Source organism: Chaetodon trifascialis, chromosome 11, assembly GCF_039877785.1.
Source record: "Chaetodon trifascialis isolate fChaTrf1 chromosome 11, fChaTrf1.hap1, whole genome shotgun sequence".
NCBI lineage: Eukaryota > Metazoa > Chordata > Actinopteri > Chaetodontiformes > Chaetodontidae > Chaetodon > Chaetodon trifascialis.
In genome coordinates, this window is record NC_092066.1 from 8,032,501 (window position 1) to 8,053,817 (window position 21,317).

Consider the following 21,317-nt stretch of genomic DNA (forward strand, 5'->3'; position numbering starts at 1 on the left):
ACACACACACACACACACATACGCAAGGCCTGCTGACTGAGATGAAAGGTCACGCCAAGGCTTCAACACTCTTTATTGTACTCTAGATAAGATTTTCTAGTAGGCTTGTTGAGATTGGTTTGTGTGAGTATGTTTAGGACTGTGTGTGTGTGTGTGTGTGTGTGTGTGTGTGTGTGTGTGTGTTACATTGTGGGCAGGGTTTTACACCGTTACTGTTACCGTTTCAGTAGCATATTCAGGCTACCAGTAAAGAAAACAGCACACTGATCCTGGCCATAAACATGTATGAAGGGCTGCAACTGATTATTTTCTCAAGTTAATGGTGTTGTCTAGAAAATGTCATTAAATAATGAAAAGGGCTTTTCATAATAAAGCCAAAAATATTCAGCTTGCAATGGTACAGAAGGAGAAAAGCTCCAAATACTCACATCGAAGAAGCTGATATGTAGCATTTCCGCTTGAAAAGTGACTCAAACACTGAATAATTATCCAAATAGCTGCCAATTAATTTTCCGTCTGTGGACTGATTACTTGATTAAGTTCGTGTTGCAGCTTTAGCCGTAGCTCCAAAATGTTCTCGGGCTTCTCTCAGCGTCATGTAATGCAAGGCAATCCTTCAAGTGAAACAGCTCACCACAGTTTGAATTTGATTCATGAATTGTTAGCGTCGGTAGCTCAGCTTATGATTTGTTTGGTAATGTTCTGTGCTCCTAAATTTTTCAGAGCAAGTGCAGATCTGCTCCATGGAAAATGCATCACTTTTGTGTGTATATGTGTGAGGGGGATGAGCGGTGAATGGATTTTATTAAACATGTATGGAGAGAGTATGTGTATTTATAGCCAGCCGCTGTGTGCGTGTGTGTGTGTGTTTATGTGCTGTGAGACAGCAGTCATCTGGAGTGTCCATGTGACTGGAGTGGAGAGACAGTGGGAGGGGGGGGGGGGGGGGGGGGCTTGACCTCGGACGTGTTTGTACTCTGTGTGGCAGTGTGTCGATGTGTCTGCCTTTGGCTGAGATACATTTAAGTTAAACCAAGAGTAAAAAAGAAACCAGATTCCTCTTCTTGTCTGTGATATGAGCAGAGACTGGCAAGAGCTGAAAGAGACTCGCTTACGTCCTGCCAAGTCTTCTGCTACAAAGAAATTGGGTATCTGTCAAAGTTTTGAGAAGTTGAAAGCATTCACCCCAATCAGAAATCAACTCTTCGTGAATGATATGGTGGTGCTTTCGCTCGCAGAGCAAATTATGAAATGTAACGCTCTGAGAGGACTTTCATTTCTAGCTTAAAATTGAAAAAAAAAAAACCCCTTCATCTAATTGCAAAGTGCACAAGCTTGAAATGACACTTTTTTTTCTAGATCACTGTTCACAGAAGCTTGCACGAGAGTGTCAACCTCCATTTCAAATGACCCTTTGCTACTAATTTCCAGCTAAAAAGAGGTAGCAACTGTTCCTGGTGTAAATGAGACGTTAGTGCGTTTGCAGTGGGATGCACAGATGGAGCTCACGGCGGAACACACACGCCAGCCGCTGAAGAGCATTTACTACCGCCTGCGTTTGCCAGACTGTGCATGGTAATGTACAGTCATGGATGTCTGTGTAGTAGAGTGGAGCTTGTTATTGTTGGATTTAACAGCACTCAGGCTACACACATACACACTCAGAGAGAGAAAACACTTTCTGCTCCATTAATGCGTCTGCTGTAGAAATGTCACGTGTGCTAATGGTCTTGGGACTAAACTGGGGCTCTGGAAATGGGTCATTGTAAAAGTTCACACGGCCCTGTGTGTGTCTAGAGCAGTATGTTTCATCTAGCTGTATAGTGGCGGGATGAACTGTGTGTGTGTATGCGAGTGTGTGTGTAGCTGCAGCAGCAGGCAGACTGCTGGTGATTAGGAACAACAGGGCAGAGTTCAGCTCAGCGAGTGTGTGGAATGCTAATCCACATTGTCATAAGGCGAGCTTCAGCCTGACAAAGGACTGAAGACATAGGGGGTTAGGGGCTGTTTGTGTGTGTGTGTGTGTGTGTGTGTGTGTGTGTGTGTGTGTGTGTGTGTGTGTGTGTGTGTGTGTGTGTGTGTGTGTGTGTGTGTGTGTGTGTGTGTCACAGAAGCCACCCAGATAAGAGAGGTGCTTGATTATTGTAGATTAGGACTGAGTAGCAGCAACGTGCATGTGTTAATAAAGCAGAGGGTGGGGGGTGGGGGGTGGAAAGGTGGAACGGACGAGAGAGAGAGAGAGAGAGAGAGAGAGATGTGCGACAGGCTAAGAGGAAAACAGCTGTGTTGAAATGTGCAAACGTTTGCACCCGCACACATTCATTAAGGAATAGAGAGTGCAGAGCAGCAGGAATAATGAGCAGGGGTGTGTGTATGCGTGAGTGCATGCGTGTGGGGTGGTGGGCGGTGGGCTTTAAGCTGTCAACTGTCAGGTAAACAGGAATTACAGGGGGAGACACAAGGAGCCATTAGTGGAACACACACATACTGTACATGTATGTATGTTCTATATGTGGATACACACACACATGCAAGCATATAACCACTCAAACAGTATTGTGCACACACACATGAACCAACATAATCTCACAGTTTCTTGTGCTCCTCCTCTCTATCTCACATGCGCACGTGCACACACTCACACATCTCACACACACACACACACAGACCTACCTTTTAATGAGCTGTCACTCGTCTCATCGGCCGATCAGCACATGAAGGACCTCTGGATGACCTGGTGTTAATGTCAGTTTGGCAGCGTACTCTCCCTCTGTCTGTGTTTGTCTCACACACATAGACAGGCGCACACTCGTGCAGGGGGGAGTGACAGATTTTAGATCGGGGCAGTGTAGTAGCGGGTGCCATCAACACACACACACACACACACACACACACACACACACACACACACGCATTCAGGCAACCTTGATATTGGAGGGAATCCAGCCAACGAGGACCCAGCTCGCCTCCACACCACTGCAGTGGGTTTATTGTTGTTTCTGTCTATTCAACCTTCCCTCTATCTTTGCACTCTCCCATCATCCCACTCTCTCTCTCTCTCTCTCTCTCTCTCTCTCTCTCTCTCTCTCTCTCTCTCTCTCTCTCTCTCTCTCTCTCTCTCTCTCTCTCTGTGCCTTCCCTTCACTCCCTCACTCCCTCCCACCTTCCCTCCTCTCCAGTGCTGCAGTGCTGCCTTCTGGAGAAAAAACCAACCACAAGCGCTCGTAAACAGACGAGCCCCCGCTATACATACACACACACGCACCTGGCAATGCGTATGGCTCCAACCTATTACATTTGCATGCACATACTCATTCATCCATGTCCTTGTAAATAAGGGACTCTCCCATACACAGTGTACACATGAATTCACACACCCACACAAATCAGGAATAGTAGTAGGGGTTTTTCTTCTATATTATTCTCATGTTTGTATGTTTAGGTCAGAGCCGGAACCAGGGCATGTTTAGCTTAGCTTAAAAGCATAAAGACTGATGAAGACCGGAGGCAGGGCAAAATGACTCATATAAATACAGAAACATCAAAACAAACAGGCAAATTGTGAGTACGACTTAAAACTAGCGTTTATTTTTATTCATTAATCTTTTTCTTATTTTTGGGATTACTTGATTAATGATTAATTCTCTTGAAATCTCATAAAATATTGAAAATTGTCCCTTACAATTGTCCATAGCCTAAGATGAAGATATAAAACAGAAAAAAAAAACACGAATCCTGCCATTAGAGTAACTATTTTGCCTCATAAATGAGTGGAACCATCAGCCTTCTCAAATTCCCCTAAAGTAAAGTTTTGTGTTGGTGAAGTTGTTGCTTGCATGCATTGGTATTCAAGCAGGGAAGTTATGATCAATAAATAAAATATATTCTATATTCTAAATTCTAAAAAAAAAAAAAAAAAAAAAAAAAAAATTTTCTAAGGCTGTTTAGCTCTGGCAGTAACAGTGTCTCTTAGCCAATATAGTGCAGAGGAAAATCTTTATGTTCAGCTGATGAAAGGCTGTCTGTTTATTATGTCCACCTCGGCGTAAGTGCATTCTGTGGATAAACGTTTATAGATGGCTTTAAAAGGCTAAGAAGTCAATTATTGATGCCTGCTGCTAGCCCCGTCTCACTTTTGTCCTTCTTCCTGCTCTCTGCATGTGCACTCTTCTCCTCATTGAATCCCTTCTCTTCCTCCATATGCTGTTTTCCTGTGCTGTCTCCTCCTCCTACCTCCTCTCCTCTCTAGACCTCCTTCCTCCACCTCTCTGTCTGTTCCTGTGAGCTACCGGGCGGTTCATATGGCGATGTTGGTATGTCTCGTTCCTCTGGTGCCTGTGCTACCTGTCAGTTCAGCTGAGTGTGTGTGTGTGTGTGTGTGTGTGTGTGTGTGTGTGTGTGTGTGTGTGTGTGTGTGTGTGTGTGTGTGTGTGTGTGTGTGTGTGTGTGTGTGTGTGCGTGTGTAGTGTCAGGCCTGTCTGCCGCAGATAAGCATCAACTCCATCAGCTTGTGACCTCTCGCTGAGCGTGTCCAGGATTTGCTCAAAAAACACACACACGCGCACACAAACTCAGACACACATGGGCACACAACTAGAGACAGTGCCAGCAGTATTTACTGAACATGCACGGCTCAGAGGGTACGAAGCTGACACAATCAATCATAAACATTCAGCAGAAAATACGTCTTCACATTGAGCAAAAGGCTAACTCCAACCGTGCTGCATGTGTACCGATGAATCACACGCGAAGGCGCACATAATGACAGGCCATGTTGTAGCCATGCTGACAACAGGCCTGGCTTTTTCTTGTGTTTTATTCATATGATTTCCTCAGTGGGCTCATTCAGGCTCTACTCTTGGCTAATCCATTTTCCTGCTGCCTTCATTTTCTCTGACGCTGTATCACGGTCGACTCGGGCCCATAGCTCACTCTCGCGGCGCACTTTTAATGCCATTTGTCTCCATTTTCTATCTCTCAATTGTCATTTATCTCTATTTCCCATCGTTTAAATGCCTTTTGTCTCCATCTTTCCCCTCTATGACCTTGGTGCCAGTTGTATTTTTTTCCTCATCACTTTCTTCCTCTTGTTCCCACGCTCCTTGACAGAGCGTGTGTATCATTTTAATTGTTCAGCGTATTCTAACAAATGTATGCTCCGCTCGATTTTCTCTTTCTCAGCTGTGTTTAACCTTGGTGGTGTTTGTCTCCCTAACCGTCATCCCTTTTCTCTGTTTGTTTCAGAAGGCAGCGGAGGAGGAGGAGAGCCAGGTGAGGAAATCCTCGGCAAATCTCTGCTCCCCTAACAGCAAGTTGGCCGACGGCGACCCTTCGACAAAGGTCAGTCGCCGGATCCCTCCCCGTATCCATCCATCCACCCCGTCTCTCCATCACCTCCCACTGCTCCAACATCCCCTTGTCTCTTCCCCCTCCCCCTCCTCTACACACAGGTCAGCTCTCAGGGTCACCACCCCCACCCTGACTGACAGACACACCCCCTGTTCACCCATTCATAGCGGCACACTTCTCCTGACCTGTCAGGAAATACACTCATACAGCTGCTGAAAGGCTTTGCTCTTCACCTCCCCCTTTGCAGCACACACACACACTGACTTTACACACACAGGGAAGAAGCTTTTTATCATGATTATCTTTTTTTCTCCAACCCGTGCACACAGACACAGACACATACACACCCCCACGCACTCGCACACACACCCACACACATACACATACATCAGCTGATGCCTGATGGATGATCCCTCATCCACATGTATGCATGCATATATTAGCTTTATTAGATTATAGCTCCAAGAGCGCCATGTGCAGTACAGCACATTCCCTTCTCCTCCTCCTGCTGCGTCTCTGCATGTGATCATGTGTATGCATGTCTATGTGTGTGTGCGCGTGTCTGTGTGTGCATGTGGGCATTCATCTGATTGCCATTGTGATTATTCATCTGCAAAATCATATGTAAAGATCAATAAATGTGGACTGAAGATGCTGTTCTGTGCCTTTGTAACCGTAACACAATAGCTGAAAGGACAATGTTGCTGTGGTGTATGATATTTATGTGTGTGTGTTTTTCTCAGGGGAAAACATCTCCACCCACTCTGGTGTTCAACCGTCTTTTCTCGGACATCAAGGAGGAGCCAGGACACCACACCCTGGTCCATCCCAGGTACTACACCTTTTCACTCTAAGCAACACCAGTACAGCATTTTAGGGTTGCATCTAAAGGATATTTTCATTATCGATTCATCAATGGGTCACTTTTTCAATTGATTGTAAAAAGATAGTGAGAAATGGCCATTACTTGTTCAAAAGTCTGCGACAAACAGTTCAAAACTTGAAGACATTCAGTTTACAGGTGTAAAACAAGTCATCGCATTTCAGAAGCTGAAACCGGACAGTCTTTATACTTGAAAAATGACTCAAACCTGATTAATGATTAACTTTCTGTTGATCAATTAATCGTTTCAGCTCCAGTTGTTTTTTTACGAATACATTTTTTTTCCTCTCGAAGTTGTTGTTTAAAGTCAAGTTTTAGTAGTTTGTTGTCCCTGAGATTAAACATTAAAAGCCGTTTAAAGTGCTGTTTTGGGCGTGGGTGGACTTTGCTAAAAAATAGCATCAATCGATACTGAAGCTGTTCAAGCTGGCCCGGTGTTATCTTAACAAACCTGCTCGCTCTGTAATTACCACAGTAATGTTGAGTTTCACTTTGACTTCCGTTGCTTTCTCAGTAAATGAAATTCAGATCCTCGGATTGTTAGCACTGTACTCCCTCTCCTGCTCTGTTCCCTCCTTGTCCTTTAGCCTTCGTCACACGTGCCACTCCTCCCTCCCTCATTCCCTTTTCTTCCCTCGTTTCCTCTCCTCTGGTTCTCAGATCCTCCATCCCTCCTCGGAGCATACCAGACTGTGTTTGGAGATGGCGCACTAATAGCTCACACAGTAATCTGACCCAGATTAAAACATGGAATTAGATGGTTTACGGCGCCATGGCATACATGGCTCACCGCCGTCAGGCCAGACATACTGGCAGGATTAGAGTTCTGGTCACCTACCACCATCACATGACTGCTACACGCTCAAACTGGTCAGGACTCGCGCAGACCAGTTTAGTGCATGCCTTTTTGCTTTGCAGCGTTAGTATCAGTGAACCGCTGCAACCAAACGTCGTGCTAGACATCCACAGCACTTAATGTCGTATTTTGGTTACAACCGACATCCATTAGCGGTACACTTGTCAAATACCAGGCAGGCTTACATTATTCACTCACATCTTAGGCGTTTCATGTGAAGAGGTTTCAGATTCCCAGTCAGGCGAGCAGGCAGTGCTGCGTATCCAGTGGAGAGGAGGCAAGGCTTGGTTGGTAGTGCTGTAGTTTATCAGGCAGAGTCCCACTGAGCTGTCATGCTTAACCTAGTTCACAGCTCCAGCTCCTGCTCTGTCTGAAGGGGACTGCTGGTGGGGGAGGGGTTCCGAGCTTCTCTCCTCTCCTCTCTTCTCCTTACATCTCCTCTCCTCTATCTCTGTCTCTTTCTATTTTTCTCTCCTCCCTCCCTCCTTCCCCACCATGCAGCCAGGAATAGACAGATAGTGTTGGCTCAGTGACTTCAGTGCATCTCCAGGCACTATCTCCCTCTCAGTTGTGCCCACTACCTGGACATTTGTGATAAGCCGAAGGACTGTTTAGGCTGAGATCCTGTAAACACATGATAAGAAATATCCATATTCCACATTGTGTTTTCAACTCCTGTCTTCAGATGGTGCACTTACTGTAGACTAAAACAGCCACCAAATGACTGGTGTCATGTGACTCTGATTCAGCTGTGTTTTATTGCTGTAGAGGTAAAAGGGCCATATAATTTAGTGTAGGAGTATATGTTGCTTTATGTGTATCAGCATTGCAAAGTCCATAATGTGTAACATTTTATGATCTTCACTGCAAAGAGGGAAGTATGTGAAAGGTGACAGTGTTGTCATCATGGCTAGAATAGGAAAATCAAAGGCAAAACAATGCTTGAAACTTGAAATTGAATTAATTAATATTGCTATTTAGTGCTATTGCATGGTCAGTATTTTTGTTTCAGGGTTAACATTCATAAGGATTTATCTGCATCTGAACTCAGGTCAGTGTTTAAACGTCTTCTCTCTTTATCTCTGCTTCTCTCCCAGTTACTACCTGTACACATACGATAAAATGGTGGCTCCCAACGTGTCTCTGCGGAGGGAGGCCGAGATGAGCCCTGAGGTGTTCGGAGCGCTGCTCAAACACCACTACAGCCGCAGAGTGCTGGGCCACGACGAGCCACCCATGGGTCAGTAATGATACACACAGTAATACACACTTGCATTGACCCAACACGCAATAGATAGAGACTTGTATTGAATGTGCATGCGGGCTGTAGTCATGCTAAATTCCATGCATACACCACTGTACCACATTGATCCAGATATTACACTTGGATAACACATATTCACCTCCATCATTTTTTTCTTAACCCAAAGCAGTCAAAACTTTATTTTTGAGCTACATTAACCAACATGAGACAGCAAGTTAAAGTGAAATTTCACGTTCAGAAATCAACTTCATGTAATGAACTGCTACATAACTGACTACAATAATTTTAGTGAACATAAGATAATGAGGAGAAAATATGATAAAACAGTATTAATTTTGAGTGTGAAATTTTGTTTTAGACCTCTGAGACAGTAGCTTGAGACACAATCTTACCCCAAGCCTTTTCTGTTTGAAAGCTCTGGGTAGAAACCAGCAAGTGGCCCTTGAATTTTGAATATTAATGTTATCTGGTTTCTGCTTAATTTGATACTAGAACCAATTTCAGATTAATGGATTTCCATAAACAACCAGATTTGGTCATCGAATGCTATTATTTGATAAATATTCTTGTGTAGGCCGTATGTACATTAGACACACAAACACGCCTCACGCATGCATACTATAAATACATGAGCCACATACAGCAAGAGCTTTACATACAAACAACATAAGCAGAAGAGACATGCAAAACATGTAACACCCTCAACAGAAGAGACACGTGCTTCTTGTAAATGTACAACCTGCAGTAAACTACCATCCAACACACACACACATTCATGCACACATGCTCAACATTGCAGCCTGCAGCGATGCACATAATCATGCACTGACCTTCACATAAAGACTCTGGGGGCACCTCACTATTGATGAACAAGGCGTGGAAATGGCAGTGACCTCCTCTCTGCACTGTGTGTGTTTTCATGTGCACTTTAAAGTGTGTATATTAAGCATGCATTAATAAGATAAGACGCGTATACTGTGTGTGTGTGCATATATATAAATATATATAGACAGAGTGAGAGGGAGACAGAGAGAGAGACAGGAATGGTTTCCGTCTGCCATTATTACGCCACGTCTGACTGCCAGGCTGTCTCTCTCATGTCTCCCAGGCGTTTTGCTCCCCTTTTTCTTCTCCATCCAATCTGCTTCTCTTCCCTCCATCCACCCTCTCTTTTTCCTGGCAGCTATGTTCACATCCTCTCTGAGTCCGTCCTCCGTCTGCTCCCGCACTTCCTCTTCCATCCATCCATTCATCCATCCTTGTCTCTTTCTTCTCTGGCTCCCTTCATCTACGCCTCCCTCACAGTCTGCTGTCACTTTTTCCCCTCCTCCTCCTCCTCCTCCTCCTCCACTGCCTTCTCCTCTTTTTTCTATTCATTGAATGCTTTCCTCTCCCAGTCTGTCTGTGCGCCTTTCACTCTCTCCCTCCCCTGCTTATTTCTTTTCTAACCACCACCAAATGACCCACTCCTGTTATTTGTGTGCTTTCACTACCGTGCTTGTGTGTGCATGTGTGTGCGCTGTGCAGAGCATCTATGTGGTTTTGCGTGTGTGTACGCACATGCACAAACCAGCTTGACTCAGTAAATGAGTGTCTCTCCAGTGCCAGACATGCTGTGTACAGAGCATGCTGCTTCCTGTCACACACATACTGTGTGAATACATTAGGCTGGTAAACAACCCACTATTCTCATGCTCCGTTTCCCTCTCTTTCACAATTTCTGCTCCTCTTTCCGTCTCTGAGCTTATAACTTGAAACCATCCTTCTTTACTAGCCTACACATGTCCCACTGCAGCATCTGTGCACATGTGTCTGTGCGTGTGAGCATCTGGCACCGCCTGTTTGATGTTTTTCCCATGATGTACACCTCAAAGGCCACAGTGAAGGAACAGGCCGGAGTGTGAGCAGAGGAGGAGCCCACGCAGAGTGGCGCAGCTCCCACACAAGGCCCTTTATTCCTTTCTATTCTCTCTCTCATGCAGAGAGTTTGCGTGTGTGTGTTTGGTTCCTCGGCTGTTGCCATGCCATGCTTGTGCTTGCGTGTGCGCTCACGCTGAGAAAGAGGTGTGAGCTTCTGTGAGGTTGTGTGAGGGTGTTACTAAGCGTAGGCGGGAGTGTACACCAGCTCGGCTCGCACTTCCTGTCTTTCAACCACCTCCTCTCCTTTCTTTTTTTTTTAACTCCTTCCTTCATCCTCCTCTTCCTCCCCTCTCAGATCTTCATGCGTCGCCTCCCGTCTCTGTTGGCGCCGAGGAGGCCAAATCCCAACGTGCCGCTGCTGCCGCGGCCACTGAGCGGGAATGCCAAACCCAGGCAGTTTCCATGGAGACAAGCAGCCCGAGCTGCAAGAAAGCCGCCCAGAACCCCGCCCACACCCCTCCTCCTCTCCCTGCGTCGTTGTTGTCGTCGGTAACGGAAGTAGCGGCTAAGGACATGGGCTCTGCCACGAGCAGCGCTGCAGTGGTGGTGGGGGGGCTGGAGGACGACAAGGACAGGATCGTTGTGGAGATCATGCAGATGTACAGCAGGCAGCAGGAGAAGCTCAACTCCACCCTGCACAAGCAGCTGCAGCTGGAAATGGTGAGTTGGCGGTCAGAAAGAACAAAGACCAAGATAAATGAGCCCCCGACTAGACCGTACCTGTCCTCGCCTATTAAAAGTGTCCTTGACGTTGACATGGAGGTGATGTTCACCTTCCACCAACCCCTCCATCTCTCCCTCCTACCGCCTAAAAAAAAAAAAAAAAAAAAGCCTATTCTGTCCGATTGTTGGTATCAGATGGTTCTGCAGTTTGTTAAACAAGTCAGCGCCCCACTTCATGTAAAGCACAATGCTTCACTTCTATGTAACATATTATATATTATTAAAACTCTCAAGTTCAGTTTGCACATATGGTAATAGAATCGACCTGTATTATAGTGCAGTTCCCATCTCCTGCTGAGTTTAAATCCCTCCAATGGGATGTGGAGACGATTGCATTTGTATTCTAATATTAGATATTTACCACAAGAAAATATTGGATACAAAATGTCTGACAGAATAAAATGTAAGCAAGTTGTGCTTTTTTTGTGAAAATACTAGATATACATCACACTTTCTTTTGATAGTCTATTCTCGTTTTCTGCTTTTGTCTTTTTTTTGCCCTTGACTACATCTGTAATCCCACTGAATGTGTTCAAGGTCAGAGGTTACACAGTTTCAGATTCTGTCTGAATTTGGGCAGCAGGGCGGCGTAAGCAGCAGAAGCTTGCATTCAACTCCCTTGTGGTATCAAACATCTGACCTCCCTGTGGAGGGGCTGAAATGTAAAGCATTTTTCTCTACAGGGGTCAGTGAAGTATCACATTATTATTGTTATTTCCCTTGACTTAGTTTCTGTGTCTCCAGGAGCTGGAGGCGTTGCGCGGGGGCGAGGCGGCGAGGCTACGGGAGCTGAGCGCCGAGCAGCGGGAGCTGCGCTGCGAGCTGGAGGCGGTGCACAGCGAGCAGGCGCGGCAGCTCAGTCAGGCCCGCCAGGAACAACTGGAGCTGGAGACCCGTCTGGAGCAGCTCAGACAGCAGGCCTGTGCCTGCGAGCCGGGGGCACAACGCCAGCAAGAGGCCCACTACACTGCACAGGTATGGAGGGGAACACGTGCATGCGCAGCACTGATTTGGGCATTGGAAACGGTCTGAGTGAATCACAGACATATACAGTCTGCACATTGGCTTGCATCATATCACCGCATGAATCGTTTGTCCTCAGTAAGTTCCTTGAATTGCAGGTCAGCTCTCAGTAAATACCAGCAGTATGTTTGGACCAGTGGGTGTTGACTAAATGTAAAAAAAAAAAAAGAGCTCTCTGATTTTCCCATCAGATAGTGATGAAGAACTTGTGAGATCGCAGTCCTCACCCACATATTTCCTCTAAGGCTAGCGGAGAGGGTTTTCTGACATCCGGAGATGTGGTGCTGATCTATGACTGACAGTTTCCCAACTAAATAATTTTGCATGTGTGCATGCATGTCCCGTGTGAATCACTGTGCTGTTGACGAGTGTGAAAGCACCCAGAAATGCACAGACTCAGAGCCTTTGTTTAGGTTTCCACGAGACTTAATCTTGAGATAGGTTCTGTTTTGTTGGCCTCGGCTCAGGGCTGCAGTACCACCCCCCCCCAGTCTGTTATTGAACTCCGGCTCCTCCTGCCCCCTACCCACTCCCCTTGGCATCAAACTCAGGATGTCTGCCAGCTGGGAAAGGGGGTGTGCATATGTTTGTGTGGTTGTGAGATTAGTGCTGGCCTGAAACTAGGCACTGTGTGAAGTCATTTACCCCTTTTTTTCCCCAAGTGTCCAAAGTCAGAGTAAAAACACAGCAGTGAATCTGTCAGTCACAGGTGTCTGTTTGACTGACCGCACGCTGCCCATGACAGTGGGCTGTAGTAACGGTAGTAGTAAAGTAGTAAAGGTTAAGTCAGAGTCTGGCTGAGTATCAAAATGTGACCGCTGATGGCTGACAGATCACCAAACAATGAGGGTTAGGGTCTCTCCAATCAGGTTTTGTCTGCAGTCACAACACTAATGGATAGCCTGTCTGCTAAACTTTGCTCTGTTATGCTGCTTTTCAGCTGCCATCTGTCTAAATTTTGTGTGTAGGTTTTTGTTCTGTGTACGTCCTCCTGTTTCTTTTTTTCTAGTTTTTATCAGAGGAGAAGGGCTTTTTCAGAGAAAATCTTAACGGGCTTTTGTATTGTGCAACGCCGAATCTTTCCTAGTCATCACAGCATCTTTTAATACGTCAAGCGCGCACGTGACTTGTGACAGACTGTTGTTAAATGTGATAACGTGTTGGACTAAATGCCTTCTAATTTGCTGCAGGCATAAGTTGACCTCATGTCTGTCTGTCTCTCTCTGCGTCCTCTCAGTTGTCGGAGCTGCGTCAGAGGCTGGAGCAGGCGGAGGCGGACCGGCAGGAGCTGCAGGAGGAGCTGCGCAGGGAGCGGGAGGCACGGGAAAAGCTGGAGCGCACAATCACCCAGCTCAAGCAGCAGATGGCCCAGTCTGGCGCGGTGGGAGGCAGCCCCTCTCCTCCTCCTACCCCTTCCACTGGACCCCCTAACGCCCACTCCCCGCCCTCCTCCTCCTCTTCCTCTTTCTCAGAGGCCCCAGCGGCTGGCCAGAAGTAACTGCCACCCCCTCCAGCACCTCCCTCCCTCACTCCTCTCCCAATCACCCGCCAACTCTACAGACACAAACACATCAGCCTGAAGCAGAAAGGAGCTTCATGTCTCCTCAGGCTGTTTTTTTTTTTTTTTTTTTTTAAGTTGTGCTTCTTACTCTTCCCTTTTATTTCAGTGTAGGACTGACTTTGTTTTTGTAATTTAACAACATCACTTAAAAGAAACATTTTACGTTGTGTTTTTTTTATTATTCTTTCTTTTGCTCCCCTCTCCTCTCTTTAAACAGTATTTAAAGATTTTTTTGGGCATGTATGTTTTGATTTAATTTATGATTTTTACTGAACAAGCAGCTGCTTCACAGACAGGAGTTTGGTCCCGTAGAAACCAACTCAACCCATCACCATTTTGTTTTCTCCCCCTCGATTGTCACCCTCCTCTCCCAGCCCTCCTTGCTCTCTCTGGATCCTGGAGCTAATGACTTGGAGACGTCTCTTCATGCTACTACCTGGCACAGCAACTGGTGCCCACGGACACAAAACGGCGCCTGGTTGCGTGCCCCTTCTCCGTCTTTCTGTACGTACAGCCCCAACGCTCAAGTACCAGCGACTGCAGGAAACTGCATGGACATTTCAGTAGTTTTTTCTTGCTCCTTGTAAAAAACACAGAAAGAAAAGTCTATTAACATGTTAAAAACATCAAATCTATATGGAGGAGAAAGACCTTTACTATACAAAAAAAAAGACGGATGATGTAAAACCTCATGAAAATATGCCAATAGTGACGCTGAACTTGAAATGAGTGTTTTGAGTGTGACCCCCACAAGGTAGCTAGCTAGCAGATAGTCTGGCCTGGACCCCAGCTCCTCCTAACACAGACTAGCCCTCCTCTTCACTCTGCTGGGCAGCACCTGGGCTCTCCTGTCGTAGACCAAACAGTCTGTCGGTTGATCCACCAGCTGCCCTGTGTCTCCTCTAACCCCCCACCCCTTCACATGAGGCCTCACACCTTCCTCCGCTGTGGGATAGCACCATAGCCCTCTACTGGAAAACTCCCTAACACTTGTTTTTCACCCGCTTTGGGCTAGACAGGAAGCACTGTGCTGTTTTCAGGCTTGGCATTAAGAAGCTCACGAGCAGTGTTATGCACTTAACGCGCTCACCTCCCCCAGAATCCCCTTGGGAAAGGAATGTGTCTGGACACGGGGGCCGGTTGAGCCGGTGTAGCTTTTCTTAGAAAGAAGAAAGGCAGAGTGTCACATTTGCACTAGCTGTACTGTGTTACCATAATACATACGACATCCTTGCATGCCCGCACACACTCGAGTGTGTCAGCGCAGTCCAGGCTTTCAGGCGGAACAATGGCCCAGCGTTCCCAGCAGATGATCAAAGCACCAGTCTGTCCTGTTTTCTGGGCTTCTTTTTTTTCTATAGTTTGACTTCATTGTTCGCGGACGGTTTTATCCCCACCCTGTTTGTCAGAGTGGCATCTAAGAATGTGGGTCGCAGGTGAAAGCAGTTAGTCCAGGGTGGTTTGGGCCTCTGGTCCGGCCCCTGCTTCACGTTATTCTGCCTGGCTGAACAAACAGCACCGGGCAGGAAGAGGAAGAGAGGGGAGGCGAGGATTGAGGGGAGCGCTCAGGGGATTGGTGCGCTCTTCCCCGCGGCAGGCTGGGTGGCCCAGACGCCGGAGGTACCGAGGGAGCCCTTTTTGTTTGTGCCGTCAGAAAGGGGGCAGCTGTTGTTGTGCAGGGGCCTCTGCCCACCCTCGGGTGAGACTGTACAGGATCCCCCATCTCTCAACTCCCTCCTCTCCCACAAAACGACCGCCACTCACTCACATACCCGTCCATCCATCTCCGGTGTCAGATCAGCTGGGGGTGTGCAGTGTTTGTAGATGCCCAGGAGAGCGAGCAGACGTCCAGCCAGAGGAAGAGAGGACTTTTATTGTGTCAGTTGCCAGGCAAAAGCGCTTTTTATTGCCACTAAGGAGATCCCTGTAAGCGAGAGAGAGTGTGTGTAAATAATTGTTTAAAAAGAGAAGGGGATCGGCCTCAGCCAAACTCTGAGCTTTTTTTATGCATCTGCTATAAATGCAAATTGATAGACATTCCACTGTGCTCCATCCTGTTGAATGCAGATTTTCTTACACAGCTTCCCTTTACAATAACAGACCTTAAAGACCGGGCAGAGTACAGTTGTGGTTTGTTGATAGTCATAAATGCAGGTGCAGGTGCAAGCCAGTAAAATCAAACCCATGCCGCAAATGTACACTCTACTGTTGTTCCATTTAAACCTTTATTGAAATTATGAAAGAAAATATTTAACGTATTAACTAAAGATTTATATTCACTTTGTAAATACAGTAGTCATTAATATATTAACTGTTCTTATATGAAAAATCTTCAAAAGGTTATATAAATTGGACCAGAACTAAGGCTTCAGATGTTTTTTTGCTTTCTTTTTTTAAAAAAGTGATCTTTGCAGATATCAGAACTTGACTTTTGTTGAGTGGATGTGGGGGACTGAAACGCATGGTTTACTGAGACACGATGCAGGACAAAGGCAAAATAGGAAAATGATACTTTGTTACACACTTTCCCTTTTTCTGAACTGATGCTTTTTTTTTTGTGGATTTCATCTTGACGGACTGTTCAACGCGTGATGTAATGAGCTTTTCCCCTGTTAAACCCCCTCCCCTGAGCTAAATTGAAAACAAAACATTTGTTGAAGAAAATGCATTTTGGAAAGAAAGAAAACAAAAATATATATTTTTTCTTTTTTTTCTTTTTTTTTTGCATGTTTTGCTGCCCCCCATGTTTTGTGTCACTGGGCCACTCTATCAATTTGTTCATTGTTGGAAAAAAAAAAAGATGTTTCCCCCCTTTGTAACGCACAGATTTTTGAGATGGCTCATATGCATGAACATTGAACATGTGCAAGTTTTATATCATTATCGGTTTAGAGGATGGCTAAATATAAAGTCAGATTATGAACATAAAATGTAGCCTAATTTGATTTGGAAATGATGTGAGTGAGTGAGTGAGTGAGTGAGTGAGTGAGTGAGTGAGTGAGTGAGTGAGTGAGTGAGTGAGTGAGTGAGTGAGTGAGTGAGTGAGTCTGTTGGCCTCCCACGTCCGACTGAAGCACAGCAGCTTTGAAAAGGGAAAGAAAAACTTGCTCATGTAGCTCTGGATGTTTAGTTATATTTTGGGATTCTGATCATATAACCCTTGTCTGGATGTGTTGACATCACTCAAAAGATAATCAGTATTAGTTTTTATTGACTTAATTACCTCTTTAGCAGAACAAAAGTAAAAAAAAAAAACCCTTTCAATTAATCACATTAGCAGATAACTTATCAGTTATCTCTTATTTTCCTTTCTGTGTAATTTGCATTTTATACACAAGGGGGTGTAGTTTAGCCAGTTGTACGCCATAATGAAAAAGGACTACATGTAAATGAAGGGGGAGAAAAACGACACGGTGTGCTGGGCCTTTTTGCATTTTGCAGTGTTATGACATGGATGTGCTTTGTACAGGATTTTTACAGGTGTAAAGGCGATAGGGGCACGCTTTTGCAATGTGAACACATTTGAATCCAGGATTTACATATCCATTGCCTCCTGGCTATGTGAAGAAAACCAGTAAACAAATCCAGGGTGACCTTTGAACTATTGAAGGTGGTATGCTTTGTAGTTGGGCGAACAACTTTCAGCCAGTAATTATTCTATGTCCTTGTGGGAGAAGTAGGAAACAGGGCTGCGTTGGTAATTGATCACACAGATCACTGGTTACTAAGAAAAGGTACACCACGTTTTAATTTATACACATCCTGTTATAAATGAAAAAAATATTCATGGCTTTGCTAAAATGAACCCTTTCCCCCCTCAGTGCTGTTCTGAAACATGAAACACAGTGTCTGTGTATGACCATTGCATACTACGTTGCCAATACTACAGTGTGATGAGACTTTTGTTCTTGCATGAATCGAGACACTGTTCTCCTACCTCATGTTGTGATATAAAAAGATGTTTTTTAAGCAGAAGACACTGCATCTCTAACTGTTTATCATTGATATTTACTAGTAAATTACATACCTGTAAATGCTTTTAGCTAATACCTCAGTTGTATCTAGTGTTTGTTTTTTTCTGTTTTTGCCCTTCCCTGATTTCAGATCTTGTAAATATACCCTGTATAGACAATGAACTTGGATCAAATTCAAGTAAAGTTCTGTAGTGTCAAACCGGTGTTGTCTTTTGTCTTTCTTATTGCTCGTGATGCTGACTTCCTCATCGCGCATTTGCACAAGACGCTCATTGACAGTCATGGGCGCTGCTGATGTGGTTTTAACTTTTGTCAGCCTGAATGTGAACTTACTCTACATAGAGCCACACAGTTCATGAAGGGCCGGTGATATGCACACTTTCTAAAGGGAGAAGGGGAAAAATCCCCCCAAAATGTTTGCTGGTTCCATTTTCTTAAATGTGAAGATTTCTTGTTTGTCTGATGGCATCGTGTTTGAACAAAGGGAAAACTAATCAACCAGCTAAATACTGGGCAGATTAATCAGTGATGCGTTCAAAGTACATATTCTGACATGTTTTCCTGGCTGAACCTGTAGAGCAGAGACCGTTTCATTAACCCTCCCCAGTGTTTTTATCCTTAAATCTGGCCAGCGAATTTTCTATTTCTTCAGTTTGATTTTCTGTTGAAATTTTCACTTGAAAGTAATCACATACTTTCCTCGCAAATGCTGCAAAATCAGAGCAAAAAAGGTGTGATTTTTATATTTCACATGTAACACTTAGGTCGTGTTAGCTTCACAGCTTGGTGGCATTAACACAAATGGTTCCTGCTAAACCTGAAGGGGGCGTTTACGTGGAGCACTGACAGTCCTAAGAGAAGTGGACAGTTTTTCTTGTGCAGTTTCCTGCCTCATTTACACAAAAAGTTGCCATTTCCCTGCATTTTAAAGTAAAGCAGCACTGCTCTGCTGAACATGCAGCAGTCTCGCCTTGGAGAGAACCTGGCCTGCCGCCCCCCGCCCCTGGTAATTTGAGAGCTGCCATTTTTCATTAGCCAGACAGTATGGAGCGGGTGCTAAAGTGCCTGATGATATGGTTTATGTATGGTACAGGCTCCAAAGAAAGGTCCAAATATTGAAGAAGAAACAACAGTCTTCAGTCATATAGCAGCTCTGTGTGAGAGAAGTGTCGCGGTACAGTGAGCTAAATGCTAACGTTAGCTTACTAACATGCTCATAGTGATGATATTACAAGCCGATGTTTAGCATGTACAATGTTTCCCAGGACTAAATGACCCTGTGTTCTTCCCCAACCATCCCTAGTTGATTAACTGTTAGAGAAACTGATAGTTACCTTGTCACCTGAATGTAATGCTATTACACGAGAGGCACAAACTGGGGCAAAATGTTAACCATATCCTCTGTTGTAGTTTAGCGTATAGCATGCTAACATGCTAATTAGCACAATGAACATCTGAGGCTGACGGGAATGGCTTTAGTCAGAGTCACGTTAGAAATTAGATATTTGCTCATTCCTGGACAAATTAAGATGATAGATTTTAGAGAAAGGTATTTGCCAAAGTATTATTTAAACATCTATGTTTGAATCAATTGTGTAATTACAGTCAAATGGGCCAAAGGGATTTGCTAATGAGGTGCCTTTGTGAATGTTCTACTTTTATTGAAGGAGCCAGTACCATCGATCTGTTATGACTCCTCTGCACATTTGGTTTGTGTGCCTCTCCATGCTGTCATGGTCTTGAATCAATAATAATTCTGAATCTGGAAATTAACATGATGCATTTAATAGCTGTTGAAACATTTCACACATGGTTGAGGCAGATTAAAGGTGGGATCAACAAAGTTAGTAACAGTCATCATTTAGGAACTGTGAATGTCTGTAACATATTTTGTGCTTATGTATCTTGTAAATGTTGAGGTATTTTGCTGGGTAAGTGAAAAGTTTGACCTGCTGGTGGCGCTAGATGAAAAGTCAGAGTAACACCAAATTCATTCATTCTCCTCAGGACCACAAATGTCTGAACCAGATTTCACGGCAGTTCATCCGATAATTGTTGATTTCAGTCTGGGCCAAAGTCGTGGGATGACACATGCAGATTGGCGTTCAGAGAGTGAGTTTGGCTGAAAAAACTTCTCTAGAAATACAAATGATTTTCCTCCTATGAGACGTTAGGGTCTGCACAGCTAATTCCACTTCTTCTAACACGACTCCTGTGTGTATTTGCTTGGTGCAGTCACGTTCTGTCCTCTGCAGCCAAGCTAAATTTAAATCTCCATTCACAGAAGCTGTCGGCAGGAACCGTTGCCAAGCCCTGTGCGAGCTGCGAGGCTGGACAGACTACACATAAAACAACTGATATCAGAAGGCTGTTGAGGAAGCAGAGCCAGGCAGCGTTCAGACCCAGGTATGCAGGTATTCCCACTGGAAGAAGGAAGAGCATAGCCAGAAAAACAAGGAATGGGGCCCATGTGTTCAGAAATGTATGCACGGCTTGGTAAACAACACTTCTTCGGGTATGATGTCTGCTTTGGTTTATAAATTGGTCTTTAAGAGGAGGATTTTTCAATAATTGTGTGCTGCACCCAGCGTGCAATGTTACACAGCCCAGAATCAGGAGGAGCAACACGGTGACCTGCAGGATCTGAGAGGTGTGGGAGACCCAGCACTGGTGAATCTGGCTGTGAGGCACATCCTCCAAGACAGGAATGAAGTGAGACAGCAGGAAGACGTAGGCAGCTGTGAGGTACCACAGGAAGCTGGTCACGAATATGCACAAATACCATCTGGCCCTGGCAGTGGTGGGTTGCAGCCTCTGAGTGACAGCGGACAAATGGTCCAAACCGGCTAAGACTACAACAGGCCACTGCAGAGCACTGTAGACGTGTCCGAGGATCTGAACCAGTACACATATATGGTACCTGGTCAGCTGCATGCCCAGGAGGAAGGCATATCCATCAGCGTAGATGTGAAGGGTGGCGACAAAGAGGGTCAGGGTTGTGTCGACGACAGCGAGGGAAAGACTGAAAACTCCCAGGAAGCTTTTGCGGATGTGGTTACTCTGGAGAAACACGAGGGTCCAGTTGAGCAGACATTTTCCTCCCAGACTGAGAAGGATGGAGGGGATCGAGATGTTCATGATGTGGAGCTTTTAACTGTAAGTGCACCAGGTGAGCCACTTCGAAGACTCTGCTGCTGCAGGGGGTGAAAAAAACCTTTTTAAATGAAAGCTTTAATAACACTTTAAAAAAATAACTTAATTTCACATCTCTATAACACTTAAAATATTCATGAATAAATCTGCAAAAACGTTTTTTTGTTTTTTCTTGTTTTTTTGACAACTTTGGGGAAGTGGAAACAAATTGTGAACATGTTGGCAAACAGCCGTTTGACACATCCAGCAGTTATGAAGCAACATGAGCATTCATATGGAGTCATGTTTGTCATGTGGAGTCATGTTTTCTGGCCAACTGGTGACTGAAAGGTCAATATTCACTCTCCTTTTAGCTCTGTTCTTGATCTCTACCAAAGGGAAATCTCTGGCTCTGTAGTCACTAAATGCTCCACTCTGTTCACCAGCTAGTCACTTATTTAAGCCCAGTACTTTGGGCTCTCAGAGCTTTTTTGCTGAAAATAGCTACCTGATGAGGCCAAAAACAACTATGAGAATGGTGCAAGTGAACCAAGTCAGTGACGTTGTGAGCTGTGAAACTGAAACAATGAGCTGAGTGCAGCTGAGATGCTCAGTAGAGCTCAGTGCACGGC

At 45.0% G+C, this 21,317-nt stretch overlaps 2 protein-coding genes across 2 annotated transcripts in view; one reads left to right on the top strand and one right to left on the bottom strand.

Annotated features, from left to right (window-relative positions):
- Window positions 1-13,642, top strand: part of skila (SKI-like proto-oncogene a) — a 31,785-nt gene extending 18,143 nt beyond the window's left edge. The window contains exons 3-8 of the mRNA XM_070973256.1: window positions 5,245-5,340; window positions 6,093-6,181; window positions 8,186-8,328; window positions 10,568-10,932; window positions 11,740-11,970; window positions 13,256-13,642. Of these exons, the coding sequence (XP_070829357.1) occupies window positions 5,245-5,340; window positions 6,093-6,181; window positions 8,186-8,328; window positions 10,568-10,932; window positions 11,740-11,970; window positions 13,256-13,516 (1,185 nt within the window). The 3' untranslated portion in view covers window positions 13,517-13,642. The remainder of the gene's footprint in view (window positions 1-5,244; window positions 5,341-6,092; window positions 6,182-8,185; window positions 8,329-10,567; window positions 10,933-11,739; window positions 11,971-13,255) is intronic.
- Window positions 13,643-19,684: 6,042 nt separating this feature from the next.
- gpr160 (G protein-coupled receptor 160) lies at window positions 19,685-20,691 on the bottom strand. The gene has a single exon (XM_070973258.1). The coding sequence runs from the start codon at window positions 20,689-20,691 to the stop codon at window positions 19,789-19,791; it is 903 nt and encodes a 300-aa protein (XP_070829359.1). The 3' UTR covers window positions 19,685-19,788.
- Between the last annotated feature and the right edge of the window lie 626 nt (window positions 20,692-21,317).

Excerpts from the sequence above, each read along its gene's own strand:
- gpr160 (XM_070973258.1), bottom strand. The coding sequence starts at position 20,691 with ATGAACATCTCGATCCCCTCCATCCTTCTCAGTCTGGGAGGAAAATGT.